Genomic DNA, 19222 nt, shown 5'->3' with positions numbered 1-19222 from the left:
GAGCAAAAGAGGTCAGTCATACTCGTCTCTGTCCATGGTGCTGAGAGACACGTTGGTGTATCACAAAGTAAGTATCATGATAGAGTTAATACATGTAAAATGTTACTGAGCGTTATGAAAGAGTTTCAGACCAACCTCCACAGGGGAATCAAGTTCATCCAGGATGCTCTTCTCACTCTGCAATCGCTGCATCGTCCCTGTAGAACTGGGATCCATGATCAGCACGTTCTGACTACCAGCTCTGCCAAACTTACAGTCACTCTTTCTGGAGTCAGTGGTCCTGCACACCTCGTAGTTGTAGACATGCTGGAGAGTCCCTGTCCCCAGAGTGTCTGAGTAACGGGGTGGATAATATGGAATGACTGGCAGGTTGGAGTGATAGAGGACTCGAGACTGTCTCCACCTGTAGATTTTGACTGAGATGATCACCACCACACACGTGATGAAGAGGAAGGAGACCACAGCCAGAGCCAGCACCAAGTAAAAAGTCAGGTTGTCGTCGTACTCCTTGTCCTGGGCAAAGTCACTCATTTCTGACAGAGCTTCAGGGAAGCTGTCCGCCACCCCCACGGTGACAGTGACTGTAGCTGAACGAGAGGGCTGTCCGTTGTCCTCCACGATCACAGTCAGGATTTGTTTGACTGGATCTTTGTCAGACACTTGGCGAATAGTTCTGATCTCTCCATTCTGTAAGCCCACTTCAAACAGCGCCCTGTCTGTGGCCTTCTGCAGTTTATAGGACAGCCAGGCGTTCTGTCCAGAGTCCACATCAACAGCCACCACTTTGGTGACCAGATAGCCCACATCAGCCGAACGAGGAACCATTTCATACACCACAGAGCCCCCAGTCTGGACCGGATACAGAACCTGAGGAGGGTTATCGTTCTGGTCCTGGATCAGGATTTTCACTGTCACATTGCTGCTGAGAGGAGGAGAGCCTCCATCCTGAGCTTTGACACGGAAGTGGAAATCTTTGATCTGCTCGTAGTCAAAAGAGCGCACTGCGTGGATGACTCCACTATCAGCACTGACAGACACATATGAGGAGACTGGCACTCCGTTAACAGAGGAGTCCTCCAGGATGTAAGACACTCTGGCATTCTGGTTCCAGTCAGCGTCTCTGGCTTTCACTGTGAATATAGAGAGGCCTGGTGCGTTGTTCTCTACTATGGAGGCCTCATATGAGCTCCTCTCAAAGACAGGTGGGTTGTCATTGACGTCAGAGATCTGCAAGGTGAGAGTGATGCTGCTGGAGAGGGAGGGGACTCCCTCATCAGAACAGTCAACAGTTATGTTATACTTGGAGGCAACCTCTCTGTCTAGAGCTATCTCTGTCACTAAGCTATAGAATCCATTCATATTATTTTGTATTTTGAAGGGAATATCATCAGTGATTTTGCATTTCACTTCACCATTTCTATCAGAATCAGGGTCATTAACACTTAGCATAGCAACTACAGTATCCTGTGGAGAGTCCTCTAAAATGCTTTCAGACTGCGACAGAATCTTCATCTGAGGGCTGTTGTCATTAATATCAATAATATCAACGAGTATCTTACTGGAATCAGAGAGACCTCCACTGTCTCTCGCTTCAATGTCAATTTGGAAATGTTTTGATTTCTCAAAATCTATTTCACCAATCAGAGTGATCTCGCCTGTTTTCCTATCAATCTGAAAAAGTTCTGATAATCTACGTTTGCTTTTTGATACGCCGTAGGTGACGTCTCCATTTGAGCCTTTATCTTTGTCAGACGCGCTAACAGTAATAACACTGGTCCCCCTCGGTGAATTCTCTGTCAGTATCGCTTTATAAACAGGCTTAGTAAAAATCGGAGCATTGTCGTTTGCATCTAACACGTTCACCGTAATCTGCATTGTGCCTGATTTACGTGGCTGTCCGCCATCTACTGCAGTTAATAACAGTGAAATGTGCTCCTGGTGCTCACGGTCCAGAGCCTTTTGCAGGACCATTTCTACTTTCATCCCTCCATCCGCATGATTATCTAATTTTAAAGCAAAATTATTGGTTGGATGGAGGGAATAGCTCTGCAGATCATTCGTACCGATGTCTGCATCAAGTGCTTTGTCCAACACAAATTTAGAGCCGACGACGGCTGATTCGCTGATTTCAAAATCTGTTTTGCTGGATGCAAAGCTCGGAGCATTGTCATTTATGTCTGTGATCTCGATTGTGATCCGAAACAATTCCATAGGATTCTCTAAAATCATCTGCAAATGCAAAGCACAGGGCGTCGTTTCTCCGCACAGCATCTCTCTGTCAATTCTCTCCTTGATGAGGAGGACACCTCGCTCTCTGTCCAGCTCGATGTAGTCCGCACTGTCGCCCGAATGTATGCGCGCACGACCGGACTTGAGTCTTTTACTATCCAAGCCCAGATCCTGAGCTAAATTACACACTAACGAGCCTTTCTCCATTTCCTCAGGAACAGAGTAGCTGACTTGCCCTGAAACCGCGGTGAGGGAGAAGACGACGATGAACAACAGTACTTGCCGTCTCATTGTTGAGTCGCGATATTCCACAGTCCTTAAAACACAATATGGCATCCGACAAAAACAAAAAAACATAAAAATCCTTCGTTCCAAAGTATCTATCAAAAACACCAGCTTTCTTTTACCGTGAATACCAGGCCACTTCAAACCAAGGCAGGCGCCCCGTGTCTGTTTTATTGTCTACCGTGACACAATCTCAGTGGGAGGAGAGTCAGCAGCTCGAAAGCTGCCACACTCAGGCCAATAGCGGCCCGTTCTGTTCAAAACAGCGAACGACACATCATGCAATAAAAGAGACGAGGTTCGTTTTGTGATATAAAACAAGTCCACATTTTTTTCTTCCACTTAAAAAATGCCACTCTATATGTTTATTTAATTATCTTGATATGAACCACGGGCGGAAGAAGACAAAAAATAAAACAAAAAACAACCTCTAGTAAAATGACCTTATTTCAAATTTAGTTTGTTCTTCAAGGAGTGGTCAAATAAATATCTGTTAATACAGTATTCACTTTTCACGATGGAGAGACATTCTCTTGACGCTAAATTCAAACCAACCATAATAACTAGCACTGTATAATACTACTACTACTACTACTACTACTACAACAACAACTACTACTACTACTACTATTACTACTACTACTACTACTACTACTACTACTACTACTAATAATAATAATAATGAGAAGAAGAAGAAGATTAAGAAGGAGGAAGAAGACGAAGAAGAAGAATTTTTTTTTTCTTCACTGTCCAAACTTCTGAAAATTAGGGGCCACTCAAAGAATAAAAACAGAAATATCGCAACAACAAAGAAACAACAACAAACAAACAAACAAAAAAAACTAAATAGAAAATATATGAAATTATTTTGATTCAAAATGACATAGCTTAAGCACAGTATTAAAAGAAAAATCATATAATTCCAACCTCTAGTGGAGAGTCTGGTTCATCCAGGATGCTCTTCTCACTCTGTAACCGCTGCATCGTCCCTGTAGAACTGGGATCCATGATCAGCACGTTCTGACTACCAGCTCTGCCGAACTTACAGTCACTCTTTCTGGAGTCAGTGGTCCTGCACACCTCGTAGTTGTACACATGCTGGAGAGTCCCTGTCCCCAGAGTGTCTGAGTAACGTGGTGGATAATATGGAATGACTGGCAGGTTGGAGTGATACAGGACGCGAGACTGTCTCCACCTGTAGATTTTGACTGAGATGATCACCACCACACACGTGATGAAGAGGAAGGAGACCACAGCCAGAGCCAGCACCAAGTAAAAAGTCAGGTTGTCGTCGTACTCCTTGTCCTGGGCAAAGTCACTCATTTCTGACAGAGCTTCAGGGAAGCTGTCCGCCACCCCCACGGTGACAGTGACTGTAGCTGAACGAGAGGGCTGTCCGTTGTCCTCCACGATCACAGTCAGGATTTGTTTGACTGGATCTTTGTCAGACACTTGGCGGATAGTTCTGATTTCTCCATTCTGTGAGCCCACTTCAAACAGCGCCCTGTCTGTGGCCCTCTGCAGTTTATAGGACAGCCAGGCGTTCTGTCCAGAGTCCACATCAACAGCCACCACTTTGGTGACCAGATAGCCCACATCTGCTGAACGAGGAACCATTTCATACACCACAGAGCCCCCAGTCTGGACCGGATACAGAACCTGAGGAGGGTTGTCGTTCTGGTCCTGGATCAGGATTTTCACTGTCACATTGCTGCTGAGAGGAGGAGAGCCTCCATCCTGAGCTTTGACACGGAAGTGGAAATCTTTGATCTGCTCATAGTCAAAAGAGCGCACGGCGTGGATGACTCCACTATCAGCACTGACAGACACATATGAGGAGACTGGCACTCCGTTAACAGAGGAGTCCTCCAGGATGTAAGACACTCTGGCATTCTGGTTCCAGTCAGCGTCTCTGGCTTTCACTGTGAATATCGAGAGGCCTGGTGTGTTGTTTTCTACTATGGAGGCCTCATATGAGCTCCTCTCAAAGACAGGTGGGTTGTCATTGACGTCAGAGATCTGCAAGGTGAGAGTGATGCTGCTGGAGAGGGAGGGGACTCCCTCATCATAGCACGTGACAGTTATATTGTAACTAGTCGCAATTTCTCTGTCCAGTGCCATTTCTGTAAGCAATGTATAAAACCCATTCAAACTGTTTTTTATTTTGAATGGCACTTCACCATCTATATTACACTGGACTTCCCCATTGTTCTCTGAATCAGGATCATTAACACTTAACATGGCCACCACAGTGCCAGGAGCCAGATTTTCCAATATAGATTCTGATTTAGAAACAACGTTCATTTCAGGATAATTGTCATTAATATCAATTATTTCAATGATCACTTTCGTTGAATCAGACAGTCCCCCACTGTCCATAGCTTCTATATCCACCTGATACATTTTTGCCTTCTCATAATCGACTTCACCCACCAGAATTATTTCACCAGTCTGCGGATCAATGTTAAACATCGCAAACAGCAGATGCTTACTCGAAGATAGCTGATAAGATATGGCTCCGTTTGACCCGATGTCTTTGTCCGATGCGCTTACAGACGTAATGCTCGTGCCCTTCGGAGAATTCTCTTTTATTTTTGCTCTGTACAACGGTGTGGCGAAAGTGGGTGCGTTGTCATTCGCGTCCAAGACATTTACAAATATCTGCATCGTCCCTGACATCTGCGGCTGTCCACCATCCACAGCCGTTAATAACAGTGAAATACGTTCATGCTTTTCTCTGTCTAAAGGTTTCTGGAGAACCATCTCCACCTTTTTACTACCATCTGCTTGATTTTCCAGTTTTAAACCGAAGTTATCAGTAGGTGATATTAAATATTTTTGTAACCCATTTGTGCCGATGTCCAAATCAACAGCCTTATCTAATACAAATTTCGAGCCTATCATTGCTATCTCGCTAATTTCATAGCGTTTTTCAGCATCTGAAAAAAACGGAGCATTATCGTTTATGTCTGTAATCTCGACTGTTACACGAAATAGTTCCATTGGATTTTCAAGAATTAGCTGGAAATGTAATGCGCACGGCGTCGTCTCGCCACACAAAGCCTCCCTGTCTATCCTCTCTTTGATGAAGAGAACTCCCCGTTCTTTATTCAGCCCGATGTTTTCGGCACTGGCTCCTGTATAGACACGGGCCTTGCCCGCTTTAAGTCTATTCAAATCCAAACCCAAATCATGTGCGATGTTGCCAACCACAGATCCTTTGGTCATCTCTTCGGGAATGGAATAGCTGACCTGACCAAGCACGCAACTCGCAGCTAGCTGTGAAAAAAACAGCAGCACTTGCCGTCTCATTGTTCAGTTCGATATCCCTTCGACTGTGGAGAAAAACAAACGCTATCCAGGTCCGTTGGATGTGAAAGAGAGCTGTTAGAAATTAATCCAAAACACCGGGAACGGAAGAAAAAGTATTTATCCAGTAGTAATTAAAGCTTTTTCAGGTTCAACGTCGACGCAGACCGCGCTGCATGTCTCTTTGAGATGAGATTCTACGTATGAACACAGAGAAGCAGGAGGCTCACCGAGGACAAGAGCATTACAACACCGTTCAAACAGCGACCCTTTGAGTTGAAAACCATAATTACAGGAAATGTTGCAAAGGCAAGAGGCATACAAAACCATACAGTATAAGGTGACTATAATTACCAAAAATTATTTAAAATAGAAAAAGGGGAAAAAAAGAGTTATTTCTTAAAAATAGGTCAGCCTTTTTCAATTTCTGTTTCAAAGCTGTTTTGCTGAATATGACTATAAAAGGTATGCAATAAACTAAACACATAAACTTGCAGACCCATTGCACTTGCAGCATGGAAATCACTGTCCATGGTGCTGAAAAGGTTATGCCATGTACCTGAGTAAAACATAACTTTTGAGGGTGTTTCCGAATAAATTGCTCTATAATTATACATGATTACTCATGAAGTTTAATATTTTGATAGTTAAATTCTAACCTCGAGAGGAGAGTCTGGCTCATCCAAGATGCTCTTCTCACTCTGCATCCGCTGCATCGTCCCTGTAGAACTGGGATCCATGATCAGCACGTTCTGACTACCAGCTCTGCCGAACTTACAGTCACTCTTTCTGGAGTCAGTGGTCCTGCACACCTCATAGTTGTACACATGCTGGAGAGTCCCTGTCCCCAGAGTGTCTGAGTAACGTGGTGGATAATATGGAATCACAGGCAGGTTGGAGTGATAGAGGACTCGAGACTGTCTCCACCTGTAGATTTTGACTGAGATGATCACCACCACACACGTGATGAAGAGGAAGGAGACCACAGCCAGAGCCAGCACCAAGTAAAAAGTCAGGTTGTCGTCGTACTCCTTGTCCTGGGCAAAGTCACTCATTTCTGACAGAGCTTCAGGGAAGCTGTCCGCCACCCCCACGGTGATAGTGACTGTAGCTGAACGAGAGGGCTGTCCGTTGTCCTCCACGATCACAGTCAGGATTTGTTTGACTGGATCTTTGTCAGACACTTGGCGGATAGTTCTGATTTCTCCATTCTGTGAGCCCACTTCAAACAGCGCCCTGTCTGTGGCCCTCTGCAGTTTATAGGACAGCCAGGCGTTCTGTCCAGAGTCCACATCAACAGCCACCACTTTGGTGACCAGATAGCCCACATCTGCTGAACGAGGAACCATTTCATACACCACAGAGCCCCCAGTCTGGACCGGATACAGAACCTGAGGAGGGTTGTCGTTCTGGTCCTGGATCAGGATTTTCACTGTCACATTGCTGCTGAGAGGAGGAGAGCCTCCATCCTGAGCTTTGACACGGAAGTGGAAATCTTTGATCTGCTCATAGTCAAAAGAGCGCACTGCGTGGATGACTCCACTATCAGCACTGACAGACACATATGAGGAGACTGGCACTCCGTTAACAGAGGAGTCCTCCAGGATGTAAGACACTCTGGCATTCTGGTTCCAGTCAGCGTCTCTGGCTTTCACTGTGAATATAGAGAGGCCTGGTGTGTTATTCTCTACTATGGAGGCCTCATATGAGCTCCTCTCAAAGACAGGTGGGTTGTCATTGACGTCAGAGATCTGTAAGGTGAGAGTGATGCTGCTGGAGAGGGAGGGGACTCCCTCATCAGAGCATGTGACAGTTATATTATACTCTGAGGCTCTCTCTCTGTCTAATTCACTGTCTGTCACTAAGCTAAAGAATTTCTTTGACGTCGCTTTCATTAGAAAAGGCATATTTTCTTCAATACTACAAGACACTTTTCCATTTTCTGCCGAATCAGGATCTTGAACATTAAATATCGTCACTACAGTTCCAGATTTCGAGTCTTCTGATATCAAATTAGTTTTAGACATTATATTGATAGACGGATGATTGTCGTTTGTGTCAATCACATCTACAATAATTTTACACGAGTCTGTCAGTCCTCCGTCATCACTGGCTTGTACGTGTATTTCATAGTGCTGCGCTTTCTCATAATCGAGACTGCCTATCACGGAAACAACGCCATTTTCCCTGTCGACCTGAAACATGGCAGGGACATCATCTAACGTGTTTGTTATTGAATACGACACTTTTCCATTAGTGCCATCATCTGCATCTACAGCACTAACTGTACTCAAAACAGTGCCCTTAGGCGAGGTTTCTGATACCGCTACTTTGTATATTCCCTGCGAAAACACTGGAGCATTATCATTAGCATCCAACACTGATATGTCGATTCGCATTGTCCCTGACAGCTTCGGATCACCGCCGTCAGTGGCAGTCAGACTTAACGAGATATGCTGCTCCGCCTCTCTGTCGAGAGGTTTTCGTAAAATCATCTCGACCTTTTTACTTCCGTCATGCTGATTTTGTAATTTTAGATCAAAGTTGTCAGTGGGCTTTAGCACGTAGCTCTGAAGCCCGTTAACGCCGACATCCGGATCCATTGCTCGTTCTAGCACAAATTTAGCTCCGAGCACAGCCGACTCGCTAATTCTAAATTTCATCTCATCTTTTTTGAAACTGGGCGCATTATCGTTTATATCATTTATTTCGACTGTAACCGTGTAGAATTCAATGGGTTCTTCCATTGTGATTTGGAGATGCAAGGCACAAGGTGTTGTCTGGCCGCAGAGCGCCTCTCTGTCGATCCTCTCTTTTACAAGCAGGAGCCCTCTGTCTTTATTCAGCTCGATGCAGTCTGCATTGTCCTCTGTGTAAATGCGGGCTTTTCCAGACCTCAATCTTTTCACATCTAAACCTAGATCTTGCACGATGTTTCCAACAAGTGAACCTTTTGACATCTCCTCTGGAATGGAATAGGTCACTTGCCCTAACACCTCGCTAACGGAGAATATCGAGAAAAACAACAGTACTCGCCGTCTCATCGTCCCGTCAGGCATTTTCCCACTTCCGTATAAACTGAGAAAAAATATAATTCCAAAGCGATCGGATCCTCCCGATTATCGGTGGTGAAAAGCAGTTGAGATTCTCCGTGTTCCTCGAATCTGATTAAAACGCAGTAACCAAATATCTGCCTTTCTCTGCAACGTCGATCGTCGACTGTATGCGTGGAAAGCCACAAAGGATGAAGCAAAGGCCCTTCATCGGTCAACAGCGGCACTAAGAGTCCAAACTCACAAACTACACAATAAAATTAAAGCCAGCTTAACATGAAAAACAGCAACCAACATTGCAGCCACGATTGAAAAAAAAAAGTTGTAATTCAAGGAAAAATTAACGTAAATATAAAACATCACAGCTTTGATGGATATTATGATGCTAAAAGCTGCATGATGAACTGGAAAGGGGAGCTTTATTCTATATGTTCTTTCATGCCTTCGATGTGCATTAGACACCAAAGCACACAAAGGTAAGAATAATGCTTTAAGTCTGAGCAAAGACCTGTGGTAAAAAGCAACGCAAGATAAAAATCATAAATGACAGCAAACAGTAAGCTGACGGAGATCAAATTGGAGGAGTAAGTTCAATACAGCACATATAGGGGGATATCTCAACAAGAAAAAAAGAGGTGAGGTTTCATGAAACTAGATAAATAAATAAATACAGAAAAAAGTACAATGCTTTAAAGACAAACCTCGAGAGGAGAGTCTGGTTCATCCAGGATGTTCTTCTCACTCTGTAACCGCTGCATCGTCCCTGTAGAACTGGGATCCATGATCAGCACGTTCTGACTACCAGCTCTGCCGAACTTACAGTCACTCTTTCTGGAGTCAGTGGTCCTGCACACCTCATAGTTGTACACATGCTGGAGAGTCCCTGTCCCCAGAGTGTCTGAGTAACGTGGTGGATAATATGGAATGACAGGCAGGTTGGAGTGATACAGGACTCGAGACTGTCTCCACCTGTAGATTTTGACTGAGATGATAACCACCACACACGTGATGAAGAGGAAGGAGACCACAGCCAGAGCCAGCACCAAGTAAAAAGTCAGGTTGTCGTCGTACTCCTTGTCCTGGGCAAAGTCACTCATTTCTGACAGAGCTTCAGGGAAGCTGTCCGCCACCCCCACGGTGACAGTGACTGTCGCTGAACGAGAGGGCTGTCCGTTGTCCTCCACGATCACAGTCAGGATTTGTTTGACTGGATCTTTGTCAGACACTTGGCGGATAGTTCTGATTTCTCCATTCTGTAAGCCCACTTCAAACAGCGCCCTGTCTGTGGCCTTCTGCAGTTTATAGGACAGCCAGGCGTTCTGTCCAGAGTCCACATCAACAGCCACCACTTTGGTGACCAGATAGCCCACATCTGCTGAACGAGGAACCATTTCATAAACCACAGAGCCCCCAGTCTGGACCGGATACAGAACCTGAGGAGGGTTGTCGTTCTGGTCCTGGATCAGGATTTTCACTGTCACATTGCTGCTGAGAGGAGGAGAGCCTCCATCCTGAGCTTTGACACGGAAGTGGAAATCTTTGATCTGCTCGTAGTCAAAAGAGCGCACTGCGTGGATGACTCCACTATCAGCACTGACAGACACATATGAGGAGACTGGCACTCCGTTAACAGGGGAGTCCTCCAGGATGTAAGACACTCTGGCATTCTGGTTCCAGTCAGCATCTCTGGCTTTCACTGTGAATATAGAGAGGCCTGGTGCATTGTTCTCTACTATGGAGGCCTCATATGAGCCCCTCTCAAAGACAGGTGGGTTGTCATTGACGTCAGAGATCTGCAAGGTGAGAGTGACGCTGCTGGAGAGGGAGGGGACTCCCTCATCAGAGCACGTGACAGTGACGTTATACCCAGCTGCTCTCTCTCTGTCTAATTCACTGTCAGTCACTAAACTGTGAAAGTTATTGGACGACTTCAAAACGAATGGAACATTATCACTTGTGAAGCAGTGCACTTTTCCGTTATCTCCAGTGTCCTTGTCCTCAATATTTATCATTGTAACAACTGTATTAAGTTTTGCGTCCTCTGCTATAACACTCGACTTCGACATAATGTTAATTTCCGGCTTATTGTCATTAACATCTTGTACATCAACAATTAATTTACACGAATCTGTCAGTCCACCATCATCACTCGCAAGCAAATTTATTTTAAAAAAACGTGATGTTTCAAAATCAACGTTTCCAATAACTAGAATTTGCCCGTTTGTCTCATTAATCTGAAACACTTTCTTGACATCGTCCAAGGTATTTGTAATCGAATATGTTATTTTTCCATTTGTCCCGTGGTCTGCATCTGACGCTGTGACAGTGCCAATGACTGTACCTTTAGGGGAATTCTCTGTAACTGTAGCCTTGTATACTTGTTCTGAAAAAACCGGAGCATTATCATTCGCGTCTAACACTGTGATGACAATCATCATTGTTCCTGACATCTGCGGCTCTCCTCCATCGACAGCCGTTAACACCAAAGATATCTGCTCGTCTTTCTCTCTGTCTAGAGGCTTCTGGAGCACCATCTCTACTTTCTCATTGCCATCAGCATTATTCTGTAGTTTTAGAGCAAAATTATCTGTCGGTTTTAATTCATACCTTTGAAGATCATTCACTCCAACATCGAGGTCAACAGCCCTCTCCAACACAAATGTAGCTCCAGTCGTAGCAGACTCACTAATTTTAAAATTCATTTCACCCCTTTCAAACGTCGGTGCATTATCGTTTATGTCCATTATCTGCACGGTAACGGTAAAAAACTCCATCGGATCCTCTAAAATAATCTGGAAATGTAAAGCACACGGCGTCGTCTGTCTGCAGAGCGCCTCTCGGTCGATTCTCTCTTTCACGAGGAGGACTCCTCTTTCTCTGTTCAGCTCGATGTACTCGTCGCTGTCCCGTGTATAAATTCGTGCTTTACCTGAAATCAAACGTTTTCTCTCTAATCCCAAATCCTGCGCAAAATTCCCGACCAAGGAACCTTTGGGCTTTTCTTCCGGTATTGTGTAAGTGACCTGTGCAAAAGCCAAGCCAAACCAGAGGAGAGACAAAAACAACACCGCCCGTCCTTTCATTGTTCTTTCCGAGTAATCCTTCAACACGATTCCACCGTCCAGTTGTATAGTCCACAAAGAGAGGGGAGTTTTCAAACAAGAGCTAAATATTTCCAGTTGGGAAACACGCCATCAGCAGTTATTAACATATATTTGACGGAGAAAGAAATTCCGAACAGTTCCGTCGAGGTCGCTCGAAAATATGCTGTAATATAGGGGAGGCGACGCTGCAACCTCACTGCTGTGCACATGCTGGCCAACAGCGGCCCTCAGAGTCCAGAACGTAATAGTGCAGAAACAGAGAGAGAAAACACGCGGTTTCTATTTCTCAAAGGCTGTGAATATACAGCTGTTCAATCAAGACTGTTGTAATATTAATGATGATCATTGTTAAATAAAGTTGCTGCTATTCTTCCTATCGCAACAGCAAATGTAAGAAAATACAGTACGAAATTGGATCACCAACCTCTCTTTCTTTTAATAGTTATAGATAATTCTCTGTGGTTGTCAGTGTAAATGGTGGTGGTGAAAGTTTCATGAAAATAAAATTGGCTCCATATATTAAGAGAGGGGTTGTGACATTTGGACAAGAAAGTAGTTGGCAAAATTAGGAGGGGAGGAAAAAAAAGAAAAAAAAGAAGAAGACGAACGCCGCAAAGTGTCGCTGTCTGAGGTGCTGAAATCCAGATTGTGCCATTTCCACTACAACATTAATTTAGAAATGACAATTTGACCAGGGTTTTACCTGCCTCCACCAGAAGGAGACTATAAAACACGTGTGAACCTGATTGCAGGAAAAGCAGGGAGAAGAAAATTGATGGGTGGATTTAATATTAAACAAACTTTTTGAAACCGTGACCATTGAGTCAATGATGACATTAAGCATCTCATTTGTATTTAATGAAATACATAACTATTGTGAGAAACTATATGTTTCATCAATGAGTGGAAATGCGAATAGATGTTGGTAATAAAGAGAAGTAAAAAAAAGAGAATTTCTATAGTTAAGCAGGAAGAGAAATGTGGGAGCTGCCAGGAAAAATGGACACTGGAAATTGAGCTGATATGGTACATGAGGCAAATTATAATGAACACTGAATCATCCTCATTTAGTGTGACTGATTATAAGATATTATTTAAGATATTTCAAATCACACAAAACAGAGATACAAATATAAATGCAAATAGTGTAGAAATCTAACCAACCTCGAGAGGAGAGTCTGGTTCATCCAGGATACTCTTCTCACTCTGCAACCGCTGCATCGTGCCTGTAGAACTGGGATCCATGATCAGCACGTTCTGACTACCAGCTCTGCCGAACTTACAGTCACTCTTTCTGGAGTCAGTGGTCCTGCACACCTCGTAGTTGTACACATGCTGGAGAGTCCCTGTCCCCAGAGTGTCTGAGTAACGTGGTGGATAATATGGAATCACAGGCAGGTTGGAGTGATACAGGACGCGAGACTGTCTCCACCTGTAGATTTTGACTGAGATGATCACCACCACACACATGATGAAGAGGAAGGAGACCACAGCCAGAGCCAGCACCAAGTAAAAAGTCAGGTTGTCGTCGTACTCCTTGTCCTGGGCAAAGTCACTCATTTCTGACAGAGCTTCAGGGAAGCTGTCCGCCACCCCCACGGTGATAGTGACTGTAGCTGAACGAGAGGGCTGTCCGTTGTCCTCCACGATCACAGTCAGGATTTGTTTGACTGGATCTTTGTCAGACACTTGGCGGATAGTTCTGATTTCTCCATTCTGTAAGCCCACTTCAAACAGCGCCCTGTCTGTGGCCCTCTGCAGTTTATAGGACAGCCAGGCGTTCTGTCCAGAGTCCACATCAACAGCCACCACTTTGGTGACCAGATAGCCCACATCGGCTGAACGAGGAACCATTTCATACACCACAGAGCCCCCAGTCTGGACCGGATACAGAACCTGAGGAGGGTTGTCGTTCTGGTCCTGGATCAGGATTTTCACTGTCACATTGCTGCTGAGAGGAGGAGAGCCTCCATCCTGAGCTTTGACACGGAAGTGGAAATCTTTGATCTGTTCGTAGTCAAAAGAGCGCACTGCGTGGATGACTCCACTATCAGCACTGACAGACACATATGAGGAGACTGGCACTCCGTTCACAGAGGAGTCCTCCAGGATGTAAGACACTCTGGCATTCTGGTTCCAGTCAGCATCTCTGGCTTTCACTGTGAATATAGAGAGGCCTGGTGCATTGTTCTCTACAATGGAGGCCACATATGAGCTCCTCTCAAAGACAGGTGGGTTGTCATTGACGTCAGAGATCTGCAAGGTGAGAGTGACGCTGCTGGAGAGGGAGGGGACTCCCTCATCAGAGCATGTGACAGTGACATTATACCCAGCTGCTCTCTCTCTGTCTAATTCACTGTCAGTCACTAAACTGTGAAAGTTATTGGACGATTTCAAAACGAATGGAACATTATCACTTGTGAAGCAGTGCACTTTTCCGTTATCTCCAGTGTCCTTGTCCTCAATATTTATCATTGTAACAACTGTATTAAGTTCTGCATCCTCTGCTATAACACTCGACTTCGACATAATGTTAATTTCCGGCTTATTGTCATTAACATCTTGTACATCAACAATTAACTTGCATGAATCTGTCAGTCCACCCTCATCCCTTGCCCGCAAATTTACCTCATACTTCCGTGAAAATTCATAGTCAATATTTTCAATCAAAGTGATTTGACCATTTTCCCTGTTGATCGCAAAAACTTTCCTGATGTCATCTAATGTATTAGTAATTGAATAACTGATTTTCCCGTTCGTTCCATGATCTGCATCTGACGCTGTGACAGTGCCAACGACTGTGCCTTTAGGGGAATTCTCTGTAACTGTAGCCTTGTATGTGTGCTGTGTAAAAACCGGAGCATTATCATTCGCGTCTAATACTGTGATGACAATCATCATTGTTCCCGACATCTGTGGCTCTCCTCCATCTACAGCCGTTAACACCAAAGATATCTGCTCGTCTTTCTCTCTGTCTAGAGGCTTTTGGAGCACCATCTCCACATTTTTATTGCCATCAGCATTATTGTGTAATTTTAGAGCAAAATTATCTGTCGGTTTTAATTCATACCTTTGAAGATCGTTAATTCCAACATCGCGGTCAACAGCTCTTTCCAACACAAATTTGGCTCCGGTGACCGCTGATTCACTGATGTTGAATTTAATTTCATTACCTTCGAACGTCGGTGCATTATCATTTATATCCGTTATCTGCACGGTGACTGTGTAAAACTCCATCGGATTCTCTAAAATGATCTGGAAATGTAAAGCACACGGCGTCGTCTGTCTGCAGAGCGCCTCTCTGTCGATTCTCTCTTTAACGACGAGGACTCCTCTTTCTCTGTTCAGCTCTATATACTCGTCGCTGTCGCGTGTATAAATTCGTGCTTTACCTGAAATCAAACGTTTTCTCTCTAATCCCAAGTCCTGTGCTAAATTCCCGACCAAGGAACCTTTGGGCTTTTCTTCCGGTATTGTGTAAGTGACCTGTGCAAAAGCCAAGCCAAACCAGAGGAGAGACAAAAACAACACCGCCCGTCCTTTCATTGTTCTTTCCGAGTAATCCTTCAACACGATTCCACTGTCCGGATGTATAGTCCACAAAGAGAGAGGAGTTTTTAAACGTCCAGTCAAGAGCTAAATATTTCCATTTGAGAAACACGCCATCAGCAGTTATTAAAATATATTTGACGGAGAAAGAAATTCCGAACAGTTCCGTCGAGGGTCACTCGAAAATATGCTGTAATATAGGGGAGGCGACGCTGCAACCTCACTGCTGTGCACATGCTGGCCAACAGCGGCCCTCAGAGTTCAGAACGGAATAGTGCAGAGAGAGCGAGAGAGAAAACACGCGGCTTGTATTTTTCCACAGCTGTGAAATAAATACTGTTGTAATATTAATGATGATAATTGTTTTTAAAAAAGTTACTTCTATTATTTATAATGCAACAGCGAATTTTAGAAAATACAGTACGAAATCGGATCACCTACATGTTTTTATTTTAACAGATATAGAACATTCTCAATGGTTGTCAGTGTGAATGGTGGTGGTGAAAGTTTCATGAAAATAAAATTGGCCCCAAATATTAAGACAGAGTTTATGATACTTGAACTTGAAATTATTTGATAAAATGAGGGGAGAAAATAAACACGCTGCAAAGTGTCGCTGTCTGAGGTGCTGAAATCCGGGTTCTGCCATTTCCACTAAAAATTTGATTTAGAAACGACAATTTGACCAGGGCTTTCCCTGCCACCAGCAGAGGCGGACTATAAAACACTGGTGATCCTGATTGCAGGAAAAACAGGGAGAAGAAATTTGATGGATGGATTTAATATTGACTAAACAATATGAAACCGTGACCATTGAGTAGATAATTGAAATTAAACATCTCATTTGTATTTCATTAAATACATAACTAGTTTTAGAAACTTCATATTCAATCTACCAGTGGAAATAAGAATAGATATTGGTTACAAAGGAATATGATAGATATAGATAAGTACTAAGATAAATGTGGGATCTGCCAGGAATCATGGACACTGGAAATTGAGCTGATATGGATCATCAAGGAAATTATAATGTACACTGAATTATCCTCATTTAGTGTGACTGATTGTAAGATATATTTTTAAGATATATCAAATCACACAAAACAGAGATAAAACTATAAATGCAAATAGGGTAGAAATCTGACCAACCTCTAGTGGAGAGTCTGGTTCATCCAGGATGCTCTTCTCACTCTGCAACCGCTGCATCGTCCCTGTAGAACTGGGATCCATGATCAGCACGTTCTGACTACCAGCTCTGCCGAACTTACAGTCACTCTTTCTGGAGTCAGTGGTCCTGCACACCTCGTAGTTGTACACATGCTGGAGAGTCCCTGTCCCCAAAGTGTCTGAGTAACGTGGTGGATAATATGGAATGACTGGCAGGTTGGAGTGATACAGGACTCGAGACTGTCTCCACCTGTAGATTTTGACTGAGATGATCACCACCACACACGTGATGAAGAGGAAGGAGACCACAGCCAGAGCCAGCACCAAGTAAAAAGTCAGGTTGTCGTCGTACTCCTTGTCCTGGGCAAAGTCACTCATTTCTGACAGAGCTTCAGGGAAGCTGTCCGCCACCCCCACGGTGATAGTGACTGTAGCTGAACGAGAGGGCTGTCCGTTGTCCTCCACGATCACAGTCAGGATTTGTTTGACTGGATCTTTGTCAGACACTTGGCGGATAGTTCTGATTTCTCCATTCTGTAAGCCCACTTCAAACAGCGCCCTGTCTGTGGCCTTCTGCAGTTTATAGGACAGCCAGGCGTTCTGTCCAGAGTCCACATCAACAGCCACCACTTTGGTGACCAGATAGCCCACATCTGCTGAACGAGGAACCATTTCATACACCACAGAGCCCCCAGTCTGGACCGGATACAGAACCTGAGGAGGGTTGTCGTTCTGGTCCTGGATCAGGATTTTCACTGTCACATTGCTGCTGAGAGGAGGAGAGCCTCCATCCTGAGCTTTGACACGGAAGTGGAAATCTTTGATCTGCTCGTAGTCAAAAGAGCTCACTGCGTGGATGACTCCACTATCAGCACTGACAGACACATACGAGGAGACTGGCACTCCGTTCACAGAGGAGTCCTCCAGGATGTAAGACACTCTGGCATTCTGGTTCCAGTCAGCGTCTCTGGCTTTCACTGTGAATATAGAGAGGCCTGGTGCGTTGTTTTCTACTATGGAGGCCTCATATGAGCTCCTCTCAAAGACAGGTGGGTTGTCATTGACGTCAGAGATCTGCAAGGTGAGAGTGACGCTGCTGGAGAGGGAGGGGACTCCCTCATCAGAGCATGTGACAGTTATATTATAATCAGATGCTCTCTCTCTGTCTAATTCACTGTCCGTCATTAAGCTATAAAAATTGTTTGAGGATGTTTTCAAAGTAAATGGACTGTTGTCATTAATAAAACAATTAACTTGTCCATTTTCCCCTGAGTCTTTGTCCTCAATGTTGATCATCGTCACAACTGTGTTTTCTTTTGCGTCCTCTGATATTACAGTTGTCTTTGACATTATGCCAATTTCAGGCTTATTGTCATTCATGTCCTGAACATCCACAATTAGTTTACAAGAATCTGTTAACCCTCCCTCGTCACTTGCTTGAATATTAATTTGATAATTTCGAGATCTCTCAAAGTCAATGTTTTCGATCAAAGAAAGTTCACCCGTGTCCTCATTTATGATAAACGCATTTCCTACGTCATCCGATTCATTCATGATCGAATAAGATATTTTTCCATTTGTTCCATAATCTGCATCTGACGCTGTAACTGTGGCAACGACTGTGCCTTTAGGAGAATTCTCTGTAACAGTAGTCTTGTATGTGTGTTGTGTAAAAATCGGAGCATTATCATTAACGTCTAATACAGTGATGGCGATCATCATTGTTCCCGACATCTGCGGCTCTCCTCCATCTACAGCCGTCAAAACCAAAGATATCTGCTCCTCTTTCTCTCGGTCTAGAGGCTTCTGGAGCACCATCTCCACTTTTTTATTGCCATCAGCACTATTGTGCAATTTTAAAGCAAAATTTTCTGATGGTTTTAATTCGTAGCTCTGCACACCATTTAATCCGACATCGAGATCAGCAGCCCGCTCTAGCAAAAATTTCATACCAAGGGCCGCTGACTCACTTATTTTAAATTTCATCTCACCCTTTTTAAATGTCGGTGCATTATCATTGATGTCCGCAATTTGCACGGTAACGGAGTAAAACTCCATCGGATTCTCTAAAATGATCTGAAAATGTAAAGCACACGGCGTCGTCTGTCTGCAGATCGCCTCTCTGTCGATTCTCTCTTTCACAAGGAGGACTCCTCTTTCTCTGTTCAGCAGGACATACTCGTCATTGTCCCGTGTATAAATTCGCGCTTTACCAGATTTTAAACGTTTAATTTCTAAACCTAAATCTTGAGCAATGTTTCCCACTAAAGAGCCCTTCGACATTTCTTCCGGAATAGTGTAGCTGACCTGCCCAAGCACCGTGTCTATGCACAGGAGGCAGATGAACAGCAACACTTGCCTTGTCATTGTTCTCGACGAGCGATATCCAAATTATTGTGGTTGGTTTTATATCCACCGGAATGAGAAAAAAAGATATCAAAAGTCAGTCAAAAGCCAGCATTATCCTCCCGAAAAACAAAGACAAAGCAACAGCAAATCCACAACATCAATCCTCTTGTGCTCGAA

At 44.1% G+C, this 19222-nt stretch overlaps 4 protein-coding genes across 30 annotated transcripts in view; all 4 read right to left on the bottom strand.

The window, feature by feature from the left end:
• LOC142901788 (protocadherin gamma-A11-like) overlaps positions 1-19222 on the bottom strand; it is a 218723-nt gene that overhangs the window by 70658 nt on the left and 128843 nt on the right. Inside the window, exon 1 of one of the 27 annotated variants that reach the window (XM_076046454.1) lies at positions 6483-9053. The exons of 23 other annotated variants lie outside the window; for them this stretch is intronic. In XM_076046454.1, coding sequence (XP_075902569.1) covers positions 6483-8882 — 2400 coding nt within the window. In that variant the 5' untranslated portion in view covers positions 8883-9053. Of the gene's footprint in view, positions 1-3441; positions 6047-6482; positions 9054-19222 lie in introns of those variants that run through there. 3 more of the 27 variants (XM_076046475.1, XM_076046461.1, XM_076046484.1) reach the window with 3 other exon arrangements.
• On the bottom strand, positions 91-2793 carry LOC142901828 (protocadherin beta-16-like). The gene has a single exon (XM_076046531.1). The coding sequence runs from the start codon at positions 2584-2586 to the stop codon at positions 103-105; it is 2484 nt and encodes an 827-aa protein (XP_075902646.1). The 5' UTR covers positions 2587-2793; the 3' UTR covers positions 91-102.
• Positions 9367-11976, bottom strand: LOC142901696 (protocadherin gamma-A12-like). Its single transcript, XM_076046314.1, has 3 exons — positions 11646-11976; positions 9578-10361; positions 9367-9384 (listed from the first exon to the last, which is right to left on the bottom strand). Exons 1-3 carry the CDS (start codon positions 11957-11959, stop codon positions 9367-9369), a joined length of 1116 nt encoding a protein of 371 aa, XP_075902429.1. The 5' UTR covers positions 11960-11976.
• LOC142901695 (uncharacterized) lies at positions 13036-19220 on the bottom strand. Its single transcript, XM_076046313.1, has 2 exons — positions 16628-19220; positions 13036-15616 (listed from the first exon to the last, which is right to left on the bottom strand). The coding sequence occupies exons 1-2, from the start codon at positions 19061-19063 to the stop codon at positions 13136-13138; spliced, it is 4917 nt and encodes a 1638-aa protein (XP_075902428.1). The 5' UTR covers positions 19064-19220; the 3' UTR covers positions 13036-13135.

The sequence above is a fragment of the Nelusetta ayraudi genome, unplaced genomic scaffold (assembly GCF_046127955.1).
Source record: "Nelusetta ayraudi isolate G7.1 ecotype Tasmania unplaced genomic scaffold, CSIRO-AGI_Nayr_v1 ptg000090l, whole genome shotgun sequence".
Lineage (NCBI taxonomy): Eukaryota > Metazoa > Chordata > Actinopteri > Tetraodontiformes > Monacanthidae > Nelusetta > Nelusetta ayraudi.
This window is presented reverse-complemented; position numbering and strand designations above follow the sequence as displayed.

Excerpts from the sequence above, each read along its gene's own strand:
- LOC142901696 (XM_076046314.1), bottom strand. The coding sequence starts at position 11,959 with ATGAAAGGACGGGCGGTGTTGTTTTTGTCTCTCCTCTGGTTTGGCTTG. Across the intron at positions 10,362-11,645 it reads ATTTTAGAGGATCCGATGGA|CAATGTGACAGTGAAAATCC; the intron begins GTTTTTTACCGT and ends TCCTCTCAGCAG.
- LOC142901695 (XM_076046313.1), bottom strand. The coding sequence starts at position 19,063 with ATGACAAGGCAAGTGTTGCTGTTCATCTGCCTCCTGTGCATAGACACG. Across the intron at positions 15,617-16,627 it reads TAGTTTTATCTCTGTTTTGT|CTCTTGACTGGACGTTTAAA; the intron begins GTGATTTGATAT and ends GGAAATATTTAG.
- LOC142901828 (XM_076046531.1), bottom strand. The coding sequence starts at position 2,586 with ATGTTTTTTTGTTTTTGTCGGATGCCATATTGTGTTTTAAGGACTGTG.